The sequence below is a fragment of the Canis lupus genome, chromosome 3, assembly GCF_048164855.1.
Source record: "Canis lupus baileyi chromosome 3, mCanLup2.hap1, whole genome shotgun sequence".
In the NCBI taxonomy this organism is placed as follows: domain Eukaryota; kingdom Metazoa; phylum Chordata; class Mammalia; order Carnivora; family Canidae; genus Canis; species Canis lupus.
The window spans coordinates 11,930,220-11,957,803 of NC_132840.1; the positions used below are offsets into that span (position 1 = coordinate 11,930,220).

General features: G+C 38.1%; 1 protein-coding gene and 1 long non-coding RNA gene across 7 annotated transcripts in view; one reads left to right on the forward strand and one right to left on the reverse strand.

Annotated features, from left to right (window-relative positions):
* The window catches only part of HYDIN (HYDIN axonemal central pair apparatus protein), a 383,131-nt gene that overhangs the window by 92,455 nt on the left and 263,092 nt on the right, over nt 1-27,584 (forward strand). For 4 of the 6 annotated variants that reach the window (XM_072817829.1, XM_072817826.1, XM_072817838.1 and 1 more), the window contains 3 exons: nt 404-538; nt 9,732-9,931; nt 17,790-17,914. In XM_072817829.1, the coding sequence (XP_072673930.1) occupies nt 404-538; nt 9,732-9,931; nt 17,790-17,914 (460 nt within the window). Of the gene's footprint in view, nt 1-403; nt 539-9,731; nt 9,932-17,789; nt 17,915-27,584 lie in introns of those variants that run through there. The other 2 variants (XM_072817833.1, XM_072817847.1) reach the window with 2 other exon arrangements.
* LOC140624476 (uncharacterized) lies at nt 10,361-14,777 on the reverse strand. Its single transcript, XR_012023954.1, has 3 exons — nt 14,635-14,777; nt 12,343-12,454; nt 10,361-10,747 (listed from the first exon to the last, which is right to left on the reverse strand). It is a non-coding gene; the product is annotated as an uncharacterized lncRNA (long non-coding RNA).

Below are 27,584 nucleotides of genomic sequence, written 5' to 3' on the forward strand. Positions count from 1 at the left end.
TGATTGGCGTCTCATGTGGATGGTCCGTAGTAGGAGTGCAGGAAGTATGACTTCTCCCAGAGCACTTCTCAAATGTTGGGGAATCCAGCATTCCTCCCCTGTGTGGGTGGGGGTTTAGCTGGTCAAGCAGCTCCTCTTTGAAGATAGTCTCATTTAAATGATAAAACAAAGGCTTGACAATCACAATAAAAATGAACAATAATTTTACTAAAAATTAAAGCTCAAATGCACCGAGTGAGTCATCTCCTCTCACAGTTGGGGAACTGGAAGTTAAGCCCTGACCAAGCTCATGTGTGGCTAGTAAGTAGTAGATGGAGATCTCCTGGTGGACGACAAAGCCTGTGCTTTTGCTTCTGCTTTTTGTCATGGGCAGGATGTCTACCATGGTGTGTTTTTCTTGCAGATTCCAAGAATGGTGAAAGTTGTTGAGGAAAGTTCACCTTACTTTAGAGTAGTCAGCCCCAAAGATATTGGCCACAAAGTAGCCCCGGGAGTCCCATCCATATTCCGAATCCTCTTCACTCCAGAGGAGAACAAGGTAAGAAATTGGTGGAATACTGGTCGCTAGCAGTTTGCAATTCTGAAGATTCCTGGAGGTGGTGCTGGTGTTGGTAGTATTGTTAGTGGTGTTGGTTGTGGTGGGGGCAGGTGGTTGTGTTGCTGAGGGTGATGGTGTCGATGGTGTTAGTGGGTAATGGTGGTGAGAGAAGCAGACAGGTTGGCTGAGAAGAAGGGATAGTGCACCTCTGGATTAAGGGGAGAACTGTCAACCAGAGCCAAGGGCTTCCATGAGCTGTGAGTAGCCAGGGTATAAAGAAGGGTACATCCTTCTGGATGCACTGCACCTCCCTTCACCTGCCTCAGCATATTTATATTTGACCATGAGCTCTAAGGTCACAAAAAATGGTGTGCTCCAGATGCAGTGAGTGGAGGCAAAGGATAAGGATGAAACAGGTCATTTCCCCTCAGCACCACTCCAGCTATGGGAAAGCCAGTCCATTCTCAAGCCCTTCTCCGTTGTAGAAATCCCAGTTCCTCCTGGAAAGAAGGACCAGCTAAGGGGGACTGAGGCAGGAGGCTTCCTATCCGGCCCATTTCTAGAAGTGCAAAATTGTGGGTTGAGTTTTCTTCACTATGGGCCAGAGTGGGGACTTGTGAGGAGGAGGAGCCAAGGAGTTTTAGCAGCATAACTGAAGGCGTGAGGACAAAAAACAAGACTCAAATAATCATAAGAAAATGTCAGGTTATATATAATGTCAGTTCTGTGTGTGCTTATCTGTATTGTGCTGTTAGGGTTGGAATCAAGCATGTTAGAGACGGAAAGAACTAGCTTTGAATCCCTGCCTCTTTATTGCTAATACGTATTAGGTGTTGTTAATGCCATTACTAGAATTCCTGCTATGATTGCTACTTTTCTAGAGCTGGGATAGAGAATACAATGTGGTCTGCCAAGCCTGTATCACTCTAGTGAGTGCTTAGAAATTCTATTGTAATAATGCTGCTGTTATTATTTTGCCACTTTGTAGTGTGGCTGTTTAAGGACCTGTAATTTTGCCTGGGGTCCTATTGAAATAAAGGAAAAGATAAATAGCTCCAGAAGTGTTGCAGGTTTTTTTTTAATGTTGCCATTATTGTTCAGTGTTATCAAGGTCCTTGTTTTTTTTTTTTTTTTTCTTGAGGCTCTGTATCTGAATACTAACTGTGAAGAGAATGATTATCTGGATTTAGTTTGGGTGTCAAATTCCTAACCTGTCATTTTGGTAGGAAACTGATTACTAAAACTTTGTGCAGCTTGAAATACAAAGCTTGCTGGGTTTGAGGAGTTGAATTTCCTTACTTTTTTCCGGTGCTGCAAAAAATATGTCTTCTGTTGGATAAGTATTGTTCTCCCTGTAGATCTGGCTGAGAAATGAACACATGGAACTTTCTGAGGAGGTGGAATGTTCTATATTTGTGACAAGTGTATGGGTTATATGGATGAATTCATTTGTCAGAATTGTACATTTAATATGTATGCTTTCTAATATATCTAAATTTTACCTTAAAAACTAGAAAATATAATACAACAATGGAAGCAGGTAGTGGATGTAGATATAGATGTTGCCAGAATGGCAGAGTGTTAATACTTGTTGAAGCTGGGTGGTGGGTGCATAGGGTTTGTTAAACTCTTTTGTTTTCATTGTGTATATTTTAAACTTTTCCTACTCAGAAGCTAAGAGAAAAATGTTATTGCTGTTTATCTATACAGCAAATAAAGAATTGAAACGTATGTTAGCATATTTGTATTTACCATATAAATATGAAATGCTAACATTCCTATTAAGGGTTATTACTTGGCTATATTTTGTAGTTGCTTTTCTTACTCTTCACATTTTTATTCCCTCTTACCTTTCCATTTCTCCAGCACTGCCTGTCTATTGGTAAACCCCTAATTTAAAAAAAATCAAGTTGAGGATCATTTCACTATTTCTGCTAAGTATTTAAAAGTTATCAAAGGCCACATGCCCATATGAGGAGACACAAGTGAGAATAATGGCTACTTGTGAGAAATTTAAGTAGCCAATTTTGGATACATTAACGTTTTGTATTGGATTTGGACTCTCAGCTATAACATGATTTATAGAATTTGTTTTTTTAAACCATAGAGATTTTTCCTTTGGCTGGCTTGTCTAAGATGGATTGTGGGAATTTGAGGAAACTCCTACTACTTGTTTTGATCTCCCTTTTCTACAAAGATCCTGCTACACTTGCACCACCAGCGGGGCCCGGCCACTCTCATGAGTTTTTTCCAGTCGTCCTGGCATCTGCATTTATTCACTGTTGGAAAGCCAGCAGGGCCACGTACAGAATACCCAGCTAGTCTTTCGTGCTGCTCCAGAATGTGACAGCGGAGCCAGGTTTATTTTAGAGGAGATAGAAGCCAGTCTTTTCACTGTGTCACTTTTTCTTCAGTTGGCCAAATTGATAGCCAGCGTACATATGTATTTTTCTTCCTTATCCCCTGCTGATCTGAGCACACTCCATTCTCATTTACCCTCCTCACATCTGGAGGGCGAGATATGTAAATTGTAGCATGCCACAGCTTAATAAGCCAGTCCCCTTTCAATTGGATTTTCAGCACCCATGTATATTAGCATGTCGAAGATGATAATGTAATTTACATTTTTCCCTGTCATCTTTTAATCTGGCTTCCTGGGGATTTAACTTGTTAAGAATGCCAAGTCCCCAGATAACAGGTGCAGCAAATTCACTCTGGCTGTCCTTATCTCTTCTTGTCACACAGACTTTAAAAAAGAAATGACTGGATATGTTATTAATCTAATAATCCTAGTGTATGTCAATGCGGTGGAAGTACGATAGTCAGTGTTATCATAACACTGTATAATTCTGGAGCCTGGCACTTTTCTTGACCTTTTAAATTTGTATCTTTACTACTAAAAGGAGAATGAAAAATATTAGACTTCTGTAGGAAAGCAAAACTGGATGCTTCCTTAGAATTAAGAAAGCAGGGATCCCTGGGTGGCGCAGCGGTTTGGCGCCTGCCTTTGGCCCAGGGTGCGATCCTGGAGACCCGGGATTGAATCCCACGTCGGGCTCCCGGTGCATGGAGCCTGCTTCTCCCTCTGCCTGTGTCTCTGCCTCTCTCTCTCTCTCTCTCTCTCTCTCTCTGTGTGACTGTCATAAATAAATAAAAAATTAAAAAAAAAAGAATTAAGAAAGCATCTATTTACTATAGAATTGTCATATGCATATGACCGTGGTGGTTTAAAGATCAACTTTATTGCTTATTTATGTTTTAGGAAAATATATAACGTTGTCAAAATAGTTTTCCTGGTTTGCTACTATGAAATTTAAAAATTCTGGTCTGAAAAGACTAGAAAAATGTTAATGTATTTTATGTTATCTAAATGTATGATGATAATGAACTATACTGCCAGAATTTTTAATTCAAGTGTAGATAACACAAAATCTTACACAATCAACCATATTTTTTTCACAATCAACCATTTTTGTTGGCAAAAAATTCTGATAGGGATTTTGTCTCCTTCCTGCCTGAATTAGCCCTCCGTAAGTCTGTTTGGGTCACCCCTGGCACTCCAAGGCCTAGCACAGTGCCTGGCAAATAAGAAGCATGCAGTAGATATTTATTGAGTAACATAAGTAAGGAAAAGTTAATCTCAAGAAAATCTAAGGAAGTTTCTTCAACTCGAGGATGGCCTCCAGGTGATAAAAGCAAAAGCATATATAAAGGGCTCAGATGTCTTCTTGTGCCACGAATATATTAGACATTAACTTTTTCTTGTTTCTCTCCATTTTATTTCATATCTTCAGTGAGTTTCTGTCGCTACTTTTTAGCATTCTGGACTTGATAAATATAATTTTATAATAAGCCTAGCGAGAATGTTGGGAATTCTCTTTGTGAGGAACTCTTGAGAGTTTAATACCCAAATAAAGATATTAAAAATGAGTAATATTCTTTCCTTCACTCTGAGAACCCAGCTGAGTCTCTAGCTGAGCCACTTGGAGAGCCAGAGTGTCAGAAGATAAGACCCACAACGCCTGACCAGTCGCGTTTTCAAAATGATTAGGACTTCAGAACTGATTCTTCCCTTTTGAGGGATGAATTTTGAATTGAAAAGATACTATATAATACTTTAACTGGTTAGGGAATCTCTAACATTTTCCCAGGACACCGGATATTAAATTCACTGAGTCCTAATCAAATCTAGTTCTAATTTTACTCTGTGTGAGCCATGCTTCCATCAGGTTTAGAAGTGAAGGAAAGGCGGAAGGAGGATTGTGAGGGTCTAACCCCACTGACCACACTTGCCTTTGACGGATGCCTGGAGAGCCACTGGCTGCAGGAGAGAACACCATTTTCCTTTGCCTGAGACTGTGAAGGACAGAATTATTGCGTGTATACTCTCTATCATGGAGCTAATATAAAATCAAGATTCATTCTTTTCACTTCTCGGAAAGTCAAATCTGCCATTTTCATATTCTGCTGCTCTGGTTTTTAAAGTTTGGGGGCTAGATGTTTTGGAAGGAAAGCTAATGGACAAAAAGTAGACTGGATGTTTCGTCCGGTGAGCATTGTTATAAAGGATAACATTTTAGGATAGATAGTAATTCGTGGCTAAGTCTCTCATAGTAGAGGGGAAAGAGCCTGGAATAAATATTTTGGCTCTAAATGGTGACCTGATTGCTTTGAATCTAAATACAGTGGAAGGGATTATATAAACTAAAGTAATTGCTTAGCTTGAAGGCTGGCAGGCCTCCGCAGGCATTACATCTGAATTAATTGTAAGCCAGTAGAGCAATATATAATTGTGTATTACATAATCTAATATAGTCGTATTGAATGTAGAACTTCAGAGATTAGAATACATTTTAATGCAGTCGTCTAAATAATTTCTTCATATTCTTTTATGAGTATGTGAATTGATTATGAAAAAAATAATGTAATTCAGATCAAAATTCACATCTTCCTCATATGGAAATTTGGAACGGTTTTTTTTTTTAAAGATTTTATTTATTTATTCATGGAGACACAAAGAGACAGAGAGAGGCAGAGACACAGGCAGAGGGAGAAGCAGGCTCCACGCAGGGAGCCCGATGCCAGACTCCATCCCAGGACTCCAGGACCACGCCCTGGGCCAAAGGCAGCGCTAAACCCCTGAGCCACCCAGGCTGCCCTAACTTTGGAACGGTTTGAAAACATCTCTGTGAATATTTCCATTAGTCCCCTAAACTATTTTAAACTATCTTCAATTCTTATAGAACAAAACAGAGAATATGTAAATATAGAATAGAATAAGATAAATTACTTTGGGATCACCTCTCATTCTGGATTCAGCAGCATCTTTTGTTCTTTCTCTCAAAGCCTTTGGTAATATTAAGTTTCCACATGTGCCAGAAGCTTTCCAGTTCCAAATTCCCAACCAAATCTTTGCTTGCTGGGTTTGATCTACTAAGAAAAAATGAAAACAGTACTTATCTCTTTAGGATTCTGTTGTAATCAGACTAGACTGTTTCTTCGGTGAATGCTGTGGGGTTTTCTAGGATCAAGTATGCTTTGTGTAACTTGTACTTGCTCATGTGTGATTAGCATATTTTTTGAGCCTGGCATTACCATCTAGAAACCAGAATCAGTTGAAGAGCTAAGAGTCCAACAACTCAATTTTAACAAATTTCATGAATACTGTCCATTAATTTGTATTATTTGTTCCTACCTTAAGACCTTTACATTTACAACTCTCCTTGCCAGGAAATACTCCATTCCTAGATGTCGCCTGACTGGCTCCTTTTGCTGGTCAGGTTTCCATCTCAAGGTCACCTCCTCAGGAAGGCCTCTTGGGTTGTTCTAACCAAAAGCAGCCCCTTCCAACATTATAACCTTACCATCTTTTATTTTCTTCAAAGCCCTGATTGCTTTCTGAAATTATCTTATATTATTATCATCACCAGGATTATCATTATTATTATCCTAACAATCAGGTAAGCACAAGTTGAGTTTTTCCCATGTACATTACACAACATTTTAATGATGATGGCTTGCATTTATGGAGTACTCACAAGTCAGCAAATGCTAGATGAAGCATTTACCACACTAGGCCAGGTCACTGGCCTCTCTGCCTGGATGCTGCAGGGGCTTCTTGACTGGCCTACCTTTTCCCATTTTAGCTGCTTGCAGTTTGCTGCCTACAGAGCAGCTAGTGATCTTCATAAAACATAAATCAGCTGTCATGAGCAGCTTTCAGCATCAGCAGGCTTTTGACCATCTTCAGGGCCTAACTGGCTTACAAGGCCCTGTGTGACCTGGCCCCTATTACCTCCTTGCCCTGTCTCTAACCTCTCCTGACTTATGGCCACTGGGTCCAAGTCACACGTGGCTCAGAAGACTGTCCAGCCACACGTGGTTCAGGTGTCACTTTGCTCAGATCTCTGCTGAAATGTTACTGCTCATGGAGGCCTTTCCCAAGCATGCCGTGTGAAAAAGCAAGCCATCACTCTCCATCCACTTCTCATGCCTCATTTTTCACTACTTGCTCCTGTCCAACCTTGCGTTACTTATTTTCCTGTCCTCAGCCAATCTTTTTTGAATGTTTACTATGTACTGGGCCCTGTTCTAGGCACTGGATATATGAAGTCAGTATGATGGGCAGAGTCCCTGTTGATCTTGGAAATATTAGAGGCAGGCAGATAGTGGACTCAATAAATAGGTAAAACATAGATTATGTTGAATGCCTCAGGAAAGGTAAAGCAGGAGGAAAGACTGGGGTGTGATGGCATAGGAGTAGGGGTTAAGTTTAAAATAGGGCGTCAGAAGAGGCTTCAGTGAGCAGCATGCCTTCCCACGTCCTGAGGAGGTGAGGATGCAAACTAAGTGAGTGACTAAAGGAAATGTATTCTGCACAGAAAGTGTTGGAAGGCTCTGCAGGTGGAGCAGTTCCTGTTTGAGGAGCAGCAGGGACACCTCTAGTGGAGCAGAGTGAGCAGTGGGAAGAGGAGCTGTGGCCAGAGTGGTAACAGGGCACCAGGCTGTAGCACTCACAGTCTCCAGGTCTCAGCCTGGGAGACTGAACTGAGAAGCATCCAGAGCTGACTTACATTTTAACTGGATCCCTTGGGCCCTTGTGTGGAACATAGACTATAAGGGAGCAAGGGTCGAAATTGTGTCCACTAAGCCCAGGAAGATTGGAGCAGCTAAGGTCAGGTTGGCAGGGTAGGGATGGTGAGAAATGATGCTGGTCTGAATATATTTTGAAGGTCGGTCCTATAGAATATAGTAAGAAATTGAGAAATAGAGTAATCAAGAATGCCTCTTTCCAGGGTTGTAAATACAGGCCACTGGAATGGTGGTACCAAGACGGGAAGGAAGTGAGGGGGAACTGATGGAGGGTCGGGGGAGGGCCATGAGCAGGACCCCCAGTGGCACTGTAGAGTCTTTGTAGGCAAGAGGAAAGGACTCCCCCGCTGGGCTGATGCAGTTGGAGACAGCAGAGTGGGCTGGATTTCAGTCCCCATTCCTCCTTGACAGGGCATCTGTGCACAACTGCAGGCATTGATCAGTTTACTTTTGGGATGTGCACCCAGTGAGGTGCTGACTGGGTAGCTGGGTATGAGTCTGGAGTTCAGGGAGTCAGACTTTGGGTATACAAGGCACTGTCATGTGAGCATCCCTGGTGATTTTATCTTTATGTTTATTTATATATTACATTGTATATTAGATGTGCTTTATTTACCTTTTCATTCTGTACATCATTATGTAAGCTTGAAGTGATCCATGCCTGTGTTTTCTGCTTCAGTGTATTCACACACCTAGCTCAGTACTTAGTATCTGAACACGTGGTAAACGTGGTTGAATGAATAAACTAATCGAGGAGACCATTGCTTTATACTTGTCCTGTGGGTTGCATGAGATTGAGTGCATGGCCAGATTTTATGTCAATCTGTATGTCAGACATCCCCATTCCTACTGTATGCCTAAAGCTCAAAGAAGGTTTTTCTAAAAACCTCCATAATTTAATACCATTTACTACATGATAATTGAAAGGAAATTTAAGTTCCAAGTGGACTTTACATTTACCAATACTGCCTTGAAGCTAAATGATGGGAAAACTTAAAATAAAAGCCTGTTTTAGATAACAAGTTCCTTTCATAGTAACTTGTGAGCTTCTGGTCTATTCTTGAGAGGACTATTAATACTGTACTTTTATGTCTAGTTTTGTTTGTTGGTGAGAGTTTTTTTTTTTTTTAACTTTGGTATATCAAGGATAAGAGTTCTATTTTTCTATCTTATGAAATGACACAAACGGTGGCTTGCATTTATGTTGCATTTAAACCCCAGACTGGGGAAGATACATGTCTTAGACCTCAGCATTTTTATATAGAATGGTCAGTGATGGCTTTGCTCAAGAGATGAAGTTTAAACTGAGCTATGTATCAGTTAGTTATTGTATATAACAGACTACCCCCAAGCCCACTGACTTCAAATAATGAACATTATTGCTTACCAGACCCTGGTTCAGCCTGTCTTGACTGGGTCCACTCATGCATTGGGTAGGCAGTTGTGCTCATGCTGGTTGGGCTCTCTCACATATCTGGGGCTGTAGGCTAGTCTGGCATGGTCCTGGCTGGGACATTTGGGCTCCCATCCTTCAGTAAGCTGGATAGTATTTATTTACATGGCAGTGGCAGGGTTCCTTGAGGTCTCAGCTTGGAACTGGCATAGCATAGTTTCTACCACATTCCGTTGGTCAAAGCATGGGATGGAGAAATAGACTCTACTCATGATGGAGACACTGCAAAGTCATATTGCAAAGAGAATAGGCTTAAAGATACCGTAAATTGGAGACCATAAATTTTCATTAATCTAATGGCTTGAAAGATGAATACGGTTTAGGAGGAGGAGGATATAAAGGAACTAGTGTGAACTTCCTCTGATCTGAAGAAGAATGTGCCTTGATTGGCCCCCATCCCAGCTCTCTAGTATCTGGAAAATGAAGCGTAAGCTTCTCCATTGACCTGTATGTTTTAACACTTTAACTGTTCTCTTTCTCTCAGAAAAGAGTATCTCATTGAAAGTATATCTATAATTGTCTTGAGGAGTTTTCATAGAATACATTAAGTTGTTTTGCAAGATAGCTGGCATATGGCCATACTTCTTGCACAGTTATCTTGATCATGTTGGCATCTCCACAAATAATGATTGTACCCTTCTCTTGTAGGATTATGCTCATGTGTTGACCTGTATAACTGAAAGAGAAAAGTTTATTGTGCCTATCAAAGCTAGAGGTGCACGAGCCATCCTAGATTTTCCCGATGAGCTGAATTTTTCCACTTGCCCTGTCAAATACAGCACTCAGAAGATTCTGCTGGTACGAAACATTGGCAACAAAGATGCTGTGTTTCACATCAAAACCCATAGGTATGCATTCCTTCAGTTCTTGTTTTTGATTGATTATAGCTAAATCTAGTCAGCACAAAGTAATTTGCTAGAATAGCAGTCAGAGCGGAACTGCTTTTTACAATCTTCAGTTGCAAGGCTGAGAAACCTCACTGATGTAGGGCAAACTTCCTCTTCAATCCAAGAGGAAGCTAAAATTCAAGGTTACCTTTGAGTAACCTTGGGTTTGGGTATGGGTGGTTTTCTGAAATGCTGACACAAACTTTTCTATTTAGCACAGATTGGCCCACGGAAATCTATTAATAAATATGAGTTTTGACTGAGAATTTTATAACTGGCTATATCAGTTTTCTATTGCTAATGTAACAAATGATCATAAACTTACTGGATTAGAGCAACAGAAATTTATCATCTGATATTTCAGTAGACCAGAAACTTCACTGGGCCAAAATTATTTATTTTATTTTTTTAAAGACTTTTTTAAAAAAAAATTTATGTATTCATAGAGACAGAGAGAGAGAGAGAGAGAGAGAGGCAGAGACACAGGCAGAGGGAGAAGCAGGCTCCATGCAGGGAGCCTGGCATGGGACTCGATCCCCGGTCTCCAGGATCATGCCCTGGACTGAAGGTGGTGCTAAACCGCTGAGCCATTGGGCCAAAATTAAAGTGTTGGTGGCTGCCCCATTGGGCCAAAATTAAAGTGCCCCATTGGGCCAAAATTAAAGTGTTGGTGGGACTGTATTATTTTCTTGAGGCTTCAGGGGGGAATCCATTTCTTTGCCATTTCCAGCTTCTAGGGCCATCCACATTCCTTGGCTCACATGTCACATTCCTTGGCTGAAAAAATGGGAAAAAGTGTAGTAGTCACTTCATAAGGTTGTGAGGAAAAAATGAATGAATGAATATAATCTGCTGGCACATAGGGGGCACTTGGCTGGCTTAATCGGTAGAGCACATGACCTTTGATTTCAGGGTCCTGTGTTCAAGCCCTATGCTGGTGTAGATTTTACTTTAAAAATAAATAAATAAACAAACTGCTGGTACATAAAAAATGCTATATAACAAGTAGCTTTTGTTGTTGTTGTTATTTGTTTCTTCAGAAGAGCTGCCAGTGTGGTAGGCAGAATGGCTCCCCAAGTATGTCTATGTCCTAGTCCCCAGAACCTGTGAATGTGAAATGCTACATGGCAAAGGGGGATTTGGGCTGCAGATGTAATTAAGGTTACTAATAACCTTAAAATGGGAAAGATTATCCTGGATTATCTGGGTGGGCCCAGTGTAATCACAAAGGTCCTTTAAGCTATGTCTAGGCATGGGTTTTGTCTTTGTTTTTTAAGGATTTTGTTTTGCTTTTGTTTAGTTTTGGTTTTCATTCTACATGAAGTTCCAAGCTTCCTAGACCTTTCATTATTTTTGGAAAATCTCAGCAATTATCTCTTCAAATATTTCTTTTTTTTTTTTTTCTTCAAATATTTCTTTTGTTTCATTGTCTCTTGCTGTTTCTTCTGCATATAGGTAAGTTCTGTCTGTCACAATTAAGACAGTCTGCACCTTTCTCTCTTCCTGGAAGGCAGAGGGATTGTCCATCTTTAGATTTCAGGCTGCTTGTTTGCTCTGCAATATCTGTTTTCTGAATGGTCCAAGAAAGGTTGTGATTTTGTGTTTGCCTGGCTTTTTTTCATTGTTAGGGTGGGCAATCTCTTTCTAGCTTTCTGCATCCCAGGCAGAAGCAAGACCCCTGAACTAATTTAGCTAAATCAACCAGCAAAGGCAAAGTTCTTTTGAAGATCAATGTCTTTTGACCTTGTCCCTAAGTGCTTATATATAGCCTTTGTCATTCTCATGGTGCAATTCACATAGTTTGATTAAAGGAGAAGGAAGCAAGTTAACTGGCTCACCATGACTTAAGAAAAAACAAATCTTTTTTGATTTTAAAAAAGGCCTCCCACAGTCACTTTCCATAATACACATTAAAAACTTCCTGTTATACTCATGTTTTTCTTATGAAAAAGAAAATCTACCTAAGGTGGAAAAACAGGTACAGGCAGGATATCTTCCTGGACTGTGGCTGACTCTTAAAAGCTACATAGAAACGACAATTTATTATATATTACATTCATACAAAAGTGAAACAAAATCATGTCATAGGTTTAATGGTGTGAAGCTGCAGGAAAAGATCTGAAACGTTTCTATCCATGTAACTATGAGTGTGACTCCCCTCCTAATATACAAATACTTCCAAGGTAAAACAATGAGCCAACTCAGGACTAGCCAGGAATCATAAAGACATTAGAAACTCTAGTCCAACATTCTCATTTTGCAGATGAAGGAAATAAGGCCTGAGAAGGGAAATGACTTATCCAAGTTCCCTCAGTAAGTAAACAGCAAAACCTGGGTTAGAAGGAACATGGGCCGGTTCTGGGCTTACTTACCCTGGGATCCACTCCTTGCCCTTCCCAGGCTCTATTCAGTACCTTTGGGCAGTCAGCTTTCCTAGGAGTCTCAGTAGGCTGGATTCCAGCTGGTTTTGACCACTGGGGGGCACTAAAAGGAGATTTCAGGGTAGCAAGGAGCCAGGGCGTTTCTCCTCCTCCCTCTCTAACTTCAGCAGAGTCCTCGGCGGTGGCTGCATCTCTTCTAGGGTTCAAATTCCTCTTGGCCTAGCTTGTCATGGTTCCAACTTTTGCCAGGTCCCCAGGGTCTGATAACACTTCCTCCTCGTCTTGTCTCAGCCCAGGGGTGGAGATGGATAACTGCTGTTACTAATCCCTGAGCAACTTCATCATCTTAAGTCGTGCTTCTCATCTCTCTCATCTTCTGTGTTATCAATCTCTCAACTGAATTCCCTGTTTGCAAATATTTCTGCTTTCCTGTTTAGATATCTATTCATGATATAGAGTAGTTTTATGTTCTTTCCATAAAATGCATGTTTTTCAACCATGCCATCAATTCTGTGAGCTACCCCCAAATCCTTCCAATAAATCTCTTTTCTGTTTAAGTTAGCCAGAGTTGGTTTCTGTTGTCTGCAACTGAGAAACCTGCTGGCTACAATGAGAAAGGACATGATTGAACTTGTGTCCAAATTGTATTGAATCAGAACCTTGGGGGAGATGCCCTGAAAAATGTCCTTTTCTTAAAAAAAAAAAAATGCACAGTTGATCGTGTTGCCCTCACAGAGGTGAGGACCACTCTTTCAGGTAATATGATTGCCAATAGATACAGTAGAGCAATGGACACACTGTGAGATTTTGGAGTTAAAAAACCCAGGGTCTGCTCTTACTCTCATCACTTTTAGAGTTAATACACAGCATCTCACACGAAATTATTTAAAAAACAGATTGTATTCTTTTCACTGAAATAACGATTGAATTAATAGTTAAGTTTATAAAAGATTAGGTCCATATAAATCATAAAAATTAAAATGTTCCTTATATATGTCTGTTGCCTCCATTAGAATGTGAGTTTCTAAAATGCAAGAGTTGCATCTCTTTTCGTTTCTATTTTCCCAGCATCAAATATAGTGCGTAGAAGAAACAAGTACTCAATAAATGTTTATAGGATGCCTAACCAACAGTATATCACAAAGCAAAGCTACAACTATAAACCTGTACAGTAATTTAAAATAAAAAAATGCTCCAAGTACTATAAAATAGGCATAATGTTTTTTACGCTAATAAAAGGAGTTACAGTGTGCTATAAAATATACAGAGAACATAAACCATTACTCTTCAAGTTTATTACAGATTTGACCTAAAACTCTAGTAGGTACCAGAATAATTTTGACTATTAAAGTAGGATTAATTTTAGAAGGAAGATTAAGAAGCAATCTCAAAAATCCAAAACCCCATGTCAAGAATCAGTTAATAAGAAAGATTGTCTGAAGAAAACATACTAATATTAAATTCCATATTTAATATAACAGAGCCAATATTTGGCCTTCTGCTGAAATACCAATTCATATGGATAGGAGAGTTTCAGTTCTCAAGAGCAGTTTATAGTGGATTGAACAAAAACTCAAAATCTTTCTTGTGACTCATGATTTTTCATGAGCCCAAGTCCCCTTCCTAATCAAGCATTCAATATTAATGAGGAAATTATATAAAAATAAAATATTTTGGTAGACAGAGCCAGTCTTAGACCCTTGAGAAACAATGCCTCTTGGTTAAGAACATTTTCTGATACTTGATATTTTCTGGCCAGTTCAGCCTGTCTGCTTGTAAAATCAAATTATAGACAATGTTTAAGCAGCAGAACTTAACACACTCTATCCAATTAACTTCTGATTTATTGAGAAAGCCTAGGCAGCTCTAAGTAGCAATAGTTGTCTCAGGTGATTTTTCAACTACTGAAGAAATTTAGTGTAACATAAATCCCAATAGGGAGCACAATAGAAAAGTATCTGTTACCTCTGTATAGAATTTGGATTTCTGGAGGTCCTAGAGAAGGGTCTCTTTGTCCATAGCAAATTAGCTTATGTTCTGCTGTGTAACATTATCCAGTTCGTTTCAAAACCATTCTTTCACAACCAAGAAATGCTTGAAAAGAAAATGAAAGCACCATGTAGGAAGAAAAATATCAGGAACTAGGGAGGCAAAAATAGAAGAAAATATTAAAACTTTGTTCCCAAAGTCAGGAAACTTGGGCCCAGATCTCACTTCTTTACATTCTTACTGATGCCATGACAGAGGAAGGAATTATAAGACTGCTTATTTTGGATCACTTACCTTCATCTCAGGAAGCAGAGATTCTTGAGATACTAAAAGTCTGCTCTTTTTCTGTTCCACCAAGATGTTATAAAGATGACTTCATGATTACAGATGTTTTTTATTTCCCTCTGAAAGCTGGTTGTGATTCAATAAAAAACTCCTCTGAGAGGCTTCTGTGAGTAAAGAACTATGCATGGGGTGAGAGACACAAAGATGCATCTCACTAGGTGGCTTCCATGTTCAGGGCTGGTTTGGGCAGGCAGAAAGAACACAGGCTTCCATTCCAGCTCCACCACTACCTAGTTGGGTAACTTTGGGCAAATCACCTGCCCTTTCAGAGCATCTGTTTTCTCATATCTTAAGTGCAAATAACAATACCTCTTTTATGCAGGTTTCTCCCAGGATTAAAAGGATTGGCATAAGTAAGGTGCCCAGTGTAGTGCCCAGTATGGAATCCATGCTTGTGGCAGTTTATTTGCTTTCTCTTTCCTGTCATCTCAAGAGTCTGTAGCTATTGACAGGGGCAGGCATGAAAGCTAACTATAGTCCAAGGTGAACTGAAGTGAGAAGTAAAAAGAAAGCTGTAGCCTCTGAGAGGAAGGAGACTTTATTAACAAGATAGAATCCAGGAAGATTCTAGTTGAGAGGTGGCTTTGAGTCTGGACAGTGATAAGTGACTTTGGAAGAAATACAACTTGTGGAAAATGGTAAGTATTGTGTGGCACTAGTGTTTGGGGAATGTCTGTGTAGGGGGCACAGTGTTTTGGAAGGGAGAGTGGTGTAGTGCTAGACGAGGTTATAGTGAAGCGAGCAGAGTCCTCCACCCTTTCTCTTCCCCAGCCTTACTTGGAATGTAACAGGTATGTGGAACACTTGTACAGATGTATGTGTTTGATGAGAAATGAGAACACAAAATCTAATTGGTAGCAGATGGTGTGGAACCTCAAATGCCTGCAACTTTGAACTTTATTACATAGGATATGAGGACCACTGAAGGTGTCTGAACTAGAGATGGATGTGTTATGACCTGTGTATGTTTTTTTACAGTATCCTTAGAGCAGTGTGAAGGATTGAGAGGAGAATGATAAAAACTGAAACTCATCTTAACACCCAAAATCATCCTCAGGCTTGTCATCCATCTAGAGGCTGCCAGTGATGAGAAACAGAAATGATAATAAACATTAGTTTAGTACTCCCTACGTGCCAGGCATTATTCTAAGCTCTTTACCTGCATCGACTCCTGTAGTTCTCCTTACAACCTTATGGAGTAGGTGCTGTCTTTACCCTCATCTTGCAGACCAGGAGACTGAAGGTTCAATGACTTGTCCCAAAGTCATGGCAGAACTGAGTTTTGAACTTTTTTGGTTGGCTTCAGGCTAGTGATCACTACCCCATAGGCCTCTACAGCAATGCCTGGGGTTCCCTGGAGGATGGGTGCTATAGGTGTGGGAAAAGGACAAAGGAATGGGAAGTGAAAGTGAAGGGAGATCCAAAGAGAGAGCCCCAGAGAAAACAAAGTTTCCCTTGGTAGGAAGCATTGGACATCCTGCAGTGATGATCTCAGGTACCACTAAGTGCTACCCTTGCCATAGCTCTGTACCCTCACGGAAGAAAACTTAGGCTTTCTGACATTCGTTCATTAACTAAGGGACGATTTAAGAGATGAAACTAAAAAATAGTTGTGATAGAAGTAAATAATCAGAAACAGCTTAGCCTGCCAGATACATTGTACAACGCATTACTTTGAAAAACTAGCAATTAAGAAAAGTGAAATGGACCATGAAAATAATTAAATGGGCTGGGTTTTCTATTTAGAAGGAAGAACTCCATAAGTTATTTAAGATACCTCATGATCAGATCCAGCTTCTCACTTACCACTTCCTTCCAGGGAAACTAAATGAAATGATTTCCTGTTTCCAAACTACCCTATCACTCCATCATGTCTACATGTCCAAATTCTATTTTCAAGGCACAAAACTTGTTTCCAGCTTGCCTTCCTAAATGCTCTCCACTCTTCTGCAGCTTGCTATCACTCAGGAGGCTGACCTATATGGCATAGGTCAATAGGTTCCCATGCCTTTGGCTTCTGGGTGGGTTCAGCCTGTGGGAGTCCCAGCAGGTGATCAGATATGGAGAATATGATGTCAGGGTGCTTTTCCCCTTAGTGTCTTCCCTGTGAGGCCATTGGAGCTGACTCTCTCTCCTGACTAAAGCTCCTTGCTCCTCGTAAAGCAGCATTCTCATAGGACTCTTGTGAAGTTCAAAGCAACTCCTCCTTGTCTCTTTGGGCCTAGAGGTTGTAATGGCTTTGCTGTCTATAACCCTGGGGGACTGTATCATTTGTAGTTCCCCTTCCCCTTTTTTAAAGTAAAGCCTTACTCATTTTTTCTCCTTTCCCCTTTATTCCCTTTCACTATTTTTTATATTCACCCAAAATGAGTGGGAAATATCAGAAAGGGAGACAGAACATGAGAGACTCCTAACTCTGGGAAACGAACAAGGGGTGGTGGAAAGGGAGGTGGGCGGGGGGTGGGGGTGACTGGGTGACGGGCACTGAGGGGGGCACTTGATGGGATTAGCACTGGGTGTTATGCTATATGTTGGTAAATTGAACTCCAATTTAAAAAATGTAAAAAAATTTAAATATTTAAGACATTATTAAAATTATTATATTTGAGCAAAAAAATAAAAAATAAAAATAAAGTAGAGCCTTAGTTAAACTGCTCTCAAATTGTCCTATGTGATTGTGTGATATTTTGGGACTCTGATAGATATTTCCATTATGAAAACTTTTCTTCTCTGAACTGTCACAAAACTTGATTTTTATCCCTTCCAAGGTACTTTTCTTCTGCTAATTACAGTATTTGCATACATGTTCTAAGTCTGACTACTGGAATCACTCAACAAATGTTAAAAGAATGGCTGAATGGCAAGGACACAAACAAGACTACTACCATACCATTTAAGTTTCTCTTACACTTGCTGCTCTAGAACTTCTATTTTAGCATTAAAAGCAAAGTTCTTTCACTTTGGGGGGAAATGTACACTTTACTTCTGCGTCACTGAATTGTGGTGTGGGATCTGAGCTGTCTGCAGAACTAGAACTCCTGTACCCTCTCTTTCTTCCCTGGCCACCAATGTGCTCTGATAGTGTGTCTCCCTGTGTACTGCAGGCCTTTCTCTGTAGAGCCATCTGTTGGAACTCTTAATGTGGGAGAGTCCATGCAACTAGAAGTGGAGTTTGAGCCACGGACTGTGGGCAGTCACAGCAAAAGACTTTTTGTGCATTACGACACAGGTATGCGTTATTCTTTGTTAAGAGTCCTACATGTCAAGAAAGGTCAGATGGGGAATAGGGTGAAGCAAAAGAGGAAATGGTTGTTTTGGCTGCATTTGAGTAAGCTAAGATCCACAAGGCAAAGAACCAAAGAATGGATGTCTCCAACAAAAGTAATGTTCAGCCAGATATAAATCCCACCTGACTGGTTTCTCCACTACTTGAAAGCAGGAGCAATAACAACTGTCAGGAAGGAAACATCCCCCTGAATTCACACCAGTAGCTTAACATTATTTATATGTAAATGGAACTTGAAGGTAACTTAATACACCATGGGTTTTCCATTTGATTTATTACTGAATTTGTCTAACATTTAAAAAATGAAAAAAAAAAATGTAAACCCCAGTTCGGAACATTCTCATATGTGCCAACCAGTCTATGTAAGATCCAGTTGCCTTAATCCTTAGAATATGCAAATGTCTTACTTAATATCTGACTTAAATGTAGTTCTGTGTCTATTGCCACCAGCATTTTCTTGAAGGCCACAGTCTGCATAATCATGAAAATTATACATTGTTTTTGCTAATACTTAATTTATAGTTGTGTAGGCTGCATGTACATTATGCAAGTCTCCAAAGCTGTTTTTTAAATGAATATTTTAATACTGCCATTTATTATTTCATGATTTTTCTCATTTCTCTCTCATTTCTTTTTTACTCATTCGTGTTTACTGACCCAGATTGTCTGCATCAGAAGGGCACTGTAGGCAGAAAACACAAGTACACAGCCAAGGAAAAAGCAACAAATGCCATCTCCGTCACAGTTCAGAGTTGCTGGCATTGTGGATACCAATCTGAGCAGGACAGTTCAAGTCCTTGCCTAAGGACCTGTGGTTAAGTCCCAGTTCCACATTGCCTGGCGGAATGATATCCAGTTGTACTATCTATGTACCTAATCTTTTACTGTAGGTCAGAATTTATTGGCTGCCAGCAAGACAAACTGAACCTGAACTAGCTTAAGCAAAAAGGGTTAAGTTTTGACCCATGTAACCCAAAAGAGGAAAGTAAAAAGCATAGCTTATAACACATCAGGAAGGTGAATTTTTCCAAAGTAGTTGTGCCATTTTACACTCCCACCAACAAAGCGTGAGACTTCCAGTTGCTTCACATCCTTGCCAATAAATGCAATGTTGTCTTTCTTTTCCTGCTACCACATAGTATTGTCTTTTCATTTTAGACATACTAGTAGTGTAAAGCTGTATCTTCTGGTGGTTTTAACTTTCATCTAATGATTAATGTTGTTGAGCACCTTTTCCTGTGCTTACAGCCATTCATATATCTTTTTTAATGAAGTGTCTGTTCAAGTCTTTTGCTCATTTTTTATTGAGTTGTTTTTTTTCTTTTATTAATTTGTAAGAGTACTTTATAACTTGATATTGTGAATACTAATCACTTGTCAGATAAATGTATTGTTAATATGTTCTTCTAGTCTGTAGTTTGCCTTCTCATATTTCTTGATCAGCAGAACTTCTAAATTTTGATAAAGCTGACATTATCAGTGTTTTCCTTTAAGATTAATGCTTTTTGCTTTCTTGCTAGGAAATCATTACCTTCTTGAGGATCACAAACATGGTCTATGTTTACTCTAAGAAGGGTAATAGTTGTAGTTCCTTTGTTTATATTGATGATTGATCTTTGATTTCATATTTGTATATGTGTGAGGTAGGGACTGTATTTATTTATTTATTTATTTATTTATTTATTTATTTATTTATTTATTTAAGATTTTATTTATTTATTCATGAGAGACACAGAGAGAGGCAGAGACACAGGCAGAGGGAGAAGCAGGCTCCATGCAGGGAGCCTGATATGGGACTCGATCCCGGGACTCCAGGATCATGCCCTGGGCCAAAGGCAGGCACTAAACGGCTGAGCCACCAGGGATCCCGGGACTGTGTTTAATTTTTTCTCCCCATATGGATTATTGGCTCTTCTTCCTTCTATTATCTTGTTTTGGAATTCCAATCAGTTACTCTGTTACTCTGTTTCATAGTCTATTATTACTCTATTATTTATTCCTTTTTAAATAATAGATTAACATTAAAAATTATTTATTTGAAAGAGAGAGATAATGAGAATGCAAGTGGGGGGTAGGGAGGAGCAAAGGAGGGAATCTCAAGCAGACTCCACACTAAGTGTGGAGCCCAATGTGGACCTTGATTCCAGGACCCTGAGATCATGACCTGAGCTGAACCCAAGAGTCAGACACTTAACTGAGTATACCACCCAGGTGCCCCAATTATTTTCCTTTTAACCTCTATTTTATTTTTCCATTTCTTTGTCTTTGTCAAACTTCTCTGAATACTTTTCTCCTCTATTCAATAATTCCCTCTTCCATGAAGTCTCATCTCTTGAGTTTTATTTTTCTATTATAGGTATTTTCATTTCTGTAATTTTATTTGGTTCTTAATTCAATCTGTTCTTAAATCTGATTGCTCTCTGCTCTTTTATTTTTCAAGTTTCCCTTTTATTTCTTAAATATATTAAACATTGTTATTTTCATTCTATTTCTGAGCATTTAGATATATATTAAATCTGCTTTTTTATTTACTTTGCTGTTTATTATTTCTGATGGTTTTCAACCACAATATCTGTAGAGGAGGAATAATATATTTTTCCTCCACTCTTCTAGGCTTTTGGTGGGGGCCACTGTAGTAAAAGACAGATTAAGAAGAGAAAAACATACAAAAATGATTTATTGTAAGTTCTCCTTTGATGCAGGCAAGCCAAATCTGAAGACTCAAAGGGGTCCCGCAGGAGTAGCCAAGGGAGTCCTTGGCTTCACATAGGTTGGAAATCAAATATGAGCCTGCAGGAAGTGAGAGCAGAGTTTATTGAAGATATGGAGAGAACAGATACAAGTGGAGCTTCTGGGAGACTCAGAAAGGAAAAGAGGGAGTCTTGTCTTTGTTTGGGGCCTGGTATACATGTCCCTTCAGACACCCAGGAATTCATCTGAACAATGGCCAAGGCCCAAGTATTATTCCTTGGAGCCAGGGGCCTTGGCATTGACATGTCTAGAGCCTTGGTCTGGAATGAGCATATGATGGCTTCCTCAGGTCACTGTTACCTGGTTCTTCCTTAGATGTTATGTATTCTAGAGAAATCATTAACTCCTTGTCCCTTACAAGGTGGACATTCTGAGGCATGTGTGAAGTAGGGTGCAGGTCCTGGCAAGAATAGAAAGTGGGATAAGGAGCAAAAGCAGATTTTTATGAAGTCCTGTCCTTTCCCTTCTGTAAGCATGGGAGCTTTCAAAAGGAAATGAAGACCTGGAGGAGTGATTAAATCTGAATTGTTTTTGCTCAGTTTGATGAAGAGTAGAGAGTTGTGGGAAAATGTGTTAGGACCAAAAAGGGTGTGAGCTAAGTGTAGTAAACTTGGGAAAACAGAAAGTCCTGTTCATTCAGATTCTTCTCAGTGTCCCTCTGTCTTTGAAGACAAGGGTGCTCCTTCCATCTAATTATAGCTGGAACTTTTTAAATGAAGGTTTTATAGTGCTTTGGTAGAAGGTAAGAAAATCCTTTCTTACTGTTTCTCAGATTCCTTCAACTTGAAATATTCAATATGCCAAGGTGTGCCATATTTTGGGAGAGTGTGTCCTGAACCTCATCATATTTTATGCTCTTTCATGTTTTGTAACTTTTGGACTTAGCATCACTTTTACTGTAGGCCCTAGACTTCATCTCCTGTCATTTGTATACAATTCAGTAATTAAAGCAGAAGTTCAAGTGTTAACAAAAGCCATTAGGACAAAGGACAGTCTTGGTACTATAATAATTTCTGCAATTCTTAACTTCACTTTGATATTCTTATTTTTTGATAGAGTTAGTGATGAATTTTAAAGTAGTTTAAAAATATTTTATCAGCTATTTTAGTTATTTTAATCTTCAGTTTAATTTGCTGCTTAAAACTGACTCAAATTTATATCTTTTTTCATGTCATTCAGCATTATTTAGAGTAATTCATCCTTTCCTACTATTTTAGAATCCTGTGTAGCAGAGTATAAACACAGTTTATCCCTCCATGTACTTAGGTTTTCTCTAGTTTCTCTCAGCAGTAATTGTCTGGGTAGACGTCTTAAACACTGTAGTTAGATTTATTCCTTTATATTCATTATTTTTTATGTTTATTAGCTATATATTTATTCTGTAACTTTTAATTACTTTTTTATTGAGTTATAGATACAATGAAATGCACAGATCTTCAATTACAGTTTGATGAGTTTTGTCAAGATCTGTGGAACGACCACTCCATGTAGGATAGAGAACATCCACAGCTTTAGAGTGTCCCCTCATGACCTTTCCAGTTATCCTTCCATCCCCATCCTAGACATTCTAAATTCTATCATTCTATATTAGTGCTGCTTGTTCTTGGACTTCAAATAAATGTGCTCATACAGTACACACTATTTTGTGTCTGGTTTCTTTCACTCAACATCATGTTTTGGAGATGTATTCATGTTCTGTGTATCAAATTCCCTTTTTTACTCCTGAGCAGTATTCCAGTGTATGATTATACATGGTTCATTCATTCTCCTGTTAATGTAACTTTATTTATTTTTTAAATAAATTTATTTTTTATTGGTGTTCAATTTACCAACATACAGAATAACACCCAGTGCTCATCCCATCAAGTACCCCCCTTAGTGCCCATCACCCACTCACCCCCACCCCCCGCCCTCCTCCCCTTCCACCACCCCTAGTTCGTTTTCCAGAGTTAGGAGTCTTTATGTTCTGTCTCCCTTTCTGATATTTCCCACACATTTCTTCTCCTTTCCCTTATATTCCCTTTCACTATTATTTATATTCCCCAAATGAATGAGAACATATAATGTTTGTCCTTCTCCGACTGACTTACTTCACTCAGCATAATACCCTCCAGTTCCATCCACGTTGAAGCAAATGATGGGTATTTGTCGTTTCTAATGGCTGAGTAATATTCCATTGCATACATAGACCACATCTTCTTTATCCACTCATCTTTCAATGGACACCGAGGCTCCTTCCACAGTTTGGCTATTGTGGACATTGCTGCTAGAAACATCGGGGTGCAGGTGTCCTGGCGTTTCATTGTTTGAAGTTTGGGACTATTATGAATAAAGCTTGAATAACCATTCTTGTACAAGTTGTGTGTATGTGTGAATATGTTTTTATTTCTCTCAGATAAGTGTTTAGGAGTAAGATTCTGGGTCATCGAGAAGGTATATGCTTAACTTTCTGAGAAATTTTGAAATAGTTTTCTGAAATAGTTAAAGCATTTTACATACCGCCACCTCCTCCTACAGCGGTGGATGATCCACATCCTCATCAACTCAGGGTCATTGTCAGTTTTCTAATTTTAGTCATCATACTGGTTATAAAGTTATTAGCCAAATATCAACAAAAGCCTATATATTTTGTTTTTAATTGGCATTTCTCTAATGACTAATAATGTTGAGTATCTTTTCATGTGCTCTAGACCATTTTTATGTCTTCTACTCTTGTGTGTATTCAGATTTTTTTTGCCTATTCTTTAGGGGATTGTTTGTTCTTTTGTTATTGACTCATAGTTTTTTATATATTCTCAATACAAGTCTTTCAGAAATAATCATTAAAAATATCTTCTTACACTGGATTGTCTTTCTAATTTTTTTACTAGTACCTTTTTATTAGCAAAATAATTTAATTTTGATGAAGTACAGTTTATCATTTCCTTTATAACCAGTGTGGTATTTTTCTTTTAACTTTATTTTCTAAATTTTGGGGTGTATATTAAAAAGAAGTTGAATTTTGTACATTGCTTTTATATCTTCAACTTTGACAACTTAACTTTTTGACTCCTAGTTTATCTGTAAATGATTTTGGATTTTATATATATACAGTCAGGTCATCTGTAAATAATGGAAGTTTTATTCCTTTTCAAACCTTAAGCGTTTTATTTCTTATTGTTTCTTGCACAGCTAGGCCTTTAGGACATCATTCAATGGAAATGATGATGGCAAGCATCCTTCTCTGTTTTTAGTCTCAGAGGGGAAGTTCTCAGTGTTTCACGATTTAGTATAATTTTTTATTTTATTTATTTATTTATTTATTATTTTTAAAGATTTTATTTTTATTTATTCATGAGAGACACACAGAGAGAGGCAGAGACATAGGCAGAGGGAGAAGCAGGCTCCCTTCAGGGAGCCTGATGTAGGACTCAGTCCCTGGACCCCAGAATCACACACTTAGCATAATGTTTTTAATGGACACTATCTATTGAATTAAGAAAATTCCCTTCTATCTCTAGGTTTCTAAGACCTTTAATTATGAATGAGTGTTGGCTTCTATCCATTACTTCTGCATTTGTTGAGATGATCATACATTATTTCACCTATTCATGTAATGGCTTTGTCTTTCATCTGAGAAAACAAATTGGTCTCATAAAACAAGTTGGGAATTATTCTACTTTTTAATTCTCTGGAAGGGTTGTCATTTCTAATATGCATGTTATTTCTTCTTTAAGTGCTTGAAAAGTTCACTTTTTAAGCTATCTGGGCCTGAGCCTTTTTGGAGGTTTTTAGTTATTCAGTTTATTTAGTATATTTAGTTCTACTGAGGTGTTTCTATTTTTTTCTTATGTAATTTTTGGTAAACTTTCAAGGAATTTTTCAATTTAATCTAAAATTTTAAATTTATTGGCATAAAATTGTCATAATAACCCCAAACTTTGTAATGTCTGTAGCATCTATAGTGAATTTTTTCTTTCATTATTGATAACTTGTGTCTTCCTTCCTTCCTTGAATTTCAACAAAAGCCTTTGTGTTGTTAGTGTTGATAGTGGATGAAAGTGAAAAATATGAGTGTTAATAAATTTGGTCAATGATTTCTTTCATCTGGATCTCTATATCTTTGTGAAGTATCATTTTCATTTATGTCAGCCCCTAAAATTAAGTCTTGGAAAAAAATGTGGCCTTAGAATTATATTTGGATTACTTTATCAAAAGGTGTTTTAAATCAGGAGTTAAAAAAAAATGAAACATAGTTGATCCTTTTTTTGGTAAACATTAATTATTGATAAACATTCCAAAATATCTTTAAAATATTCATTTTTAGTTCATTCTTTTAAATATTTTGGGTCATATTTTTAATATATTTGACATAAGAGTAGTATATAGTATGATTTATAAATGAACAAGCACACAGGGTGATGGTATAATATTAAAAATATTATTTGTTTGGGTTTTAAGGCCAACATCTTAGAGTGCTCATAGATCAGTAGAATCAAAGCTTGACAGAAGACTTAACTAATAACCAAATCTAGTCCTTAGATTTTACAGATGAAAAACTGAAGCTGTAAGAAATTAAGTGTCTTGCCCAAGGTTGCTCAAGTAGCACAAGCATAATTATAACCCAGGCTCAGACTCTAATCTCCCGTGCAGTGCTTTTTCCATCAGAGTGGATCATCTCCCTAGTCTCTCATATTATTACCTAAACATTTTTACGTTGATTAACGAAGTAAATGCAGCTGCTTTCTCCCAATGGCCTTCAATCTAGATTTTAACTTTTCGCTAAGTATTTGAATTGATACCCGTACTTACATTTATAGTCCTGTGCTAAAGGAAACAAATAATTGTGTATTAAAATTTAATCCCCATGGCAAAGTCGATTTCCACACTTTGAGATTCTAGTGTCAACTTTGGTTCACAAAGTCATTTTCTAAAGATGCAGATAGAGGTAAACTATCTTGTAGCATTCTTCTTTACATGAAATGAACTGCTGATAAGAATATGCTTTCATCTGTATTGTGGGTTATCAATGACCGGAACCTATAACCTTTCATTAGTGAAAAACAGTAATGACTGTTTAAACACAATTAATCATGGAGCTTTTCCAAACAGCCATGATCATTGCTTTCTCATTTCACTAAATAAGGATCTGATTGAACTTTCTGCAGCTGTTTGAAGTATGAATTGATTTGAGGAGGGAAAGTTAGCATGTTTTTTTTTCACATGTCCTCAAACAATGTTCCAGAAGGAGGAGCATTGATAATCCTCAGTGGGAAGTACTCAATCACAATTCTAACAGTTGTATTTATGCCCTTCAGTAGCTGGTTCTCCATTGGTTATAAATCCTTAATAAATGCAGCAAAGAGATTTTTCTTTTTCATCAACCAGGGTTTGAACCAGTGTTCTAGTAATTAAGGAACTTGAGTGTAAATTTCACCAATATCTAATATTTTACTCATCAACGTTTACTTGAACCAAAACTCTTCCCTCCTTTCTCCTAAGGATGCCTTTCTGAGGTGAAACTAAGTTTGTTTAGGGAATTGATTCTACCCCAGAAATAATTTAGTTACCTTTTTATTATAGTCCAAAACAGAAGGACTAAAGTAACTTGATTCCTTTTACAAACTAATTCCTCCAAAAAAGATTAGGAACACAATTACTCAAGACTACTTTCTTAACAACAAAATAAAACAAAAATAGAAACAAAACAAATGAGTTAAATAATTCTATCATTTCAATAAAACTGAGGTGTGAAAATATTATTTGACTGTTAAAAGACAAATAAATGGTTAATTGCTTATGTTTTACACTTTTCAACTGAGTATTGAGAAACTATATAATCTAAGGGTTCAAGGAGATATTAGTATTTAGAATAGACTTTAAGAAAAAAGACATTCTTATTAAACCTTTGGTTACTTAAATGAACCCTAGAAGTAGGAACATAGAAGTGTTCTTTATTCAATGGCTGGTGAGGTTGCTGTCACCTTAGAGGTGACATTAACCACTGGCATAATCAGGAAATAGAGCTGATGCACTTACTCAGCATTTTTTAAGTATTATGTCTCTTACTGAAAAGGAGATATTTCAATTCAGGAGTCAGAAGTTGGCAAATAGGTTCTTTTCCCACAAAGGCACGATGATGAATTATTATTAAAGATACAAGTAATCATAATATTAGTATTTCACAGGACAGCTTTATAGTCATTTATATATTGTACTCTAATAAACCATAGAGAAGTTCTTTTTTTTCTACTAAAGGCCAATAAAGGAATACCAAAATAGAACATAGTAAGTAATTGAGTTCAATATGTTACTTTATAGTTGAAACTACTAAATAATATGTATCTGGATATACCTGTGCAGACTCATCTGCATAAGCTTTGTTTCAATTGTGTGATTGTTATAATTAATTATAAGTGTGTGCTGTTTTAATTGGAAAACCTAGCAAAACATAGTTATGGTAAAAGAGTAAATGTTTTCACGAGGTTTCAGAGGCAATGGAAACATTCCTTGACCAAATTTTCTTTTCTTCATTTCTTATTCCATAGCTTAGAGTAGGGAATAGCAGAAGCTTGGACAAACGGACGGTCAGGGATTGTTTAGGAGAGTGGAATGAGCTTTCTTTAAATTACATAGCAAGTGAAGACTCAAGTCATTAGGTGTTTGTATTTAAAGGAACATTAGAGGACATCTCCTAACTCCATTTATTTTATTTTATTTTTAGAAACTTTTGATGTATAGTTGACACACCATGTTGTATCAGTTTCAGGTATACAACATAGTGATTGGGCATTTATATACATCACAAAATGTGCACCACTGATAAGTATAGTTGCCATCTGTCACCATACAAAATCATTACAGTATCATTGACTATATTCCC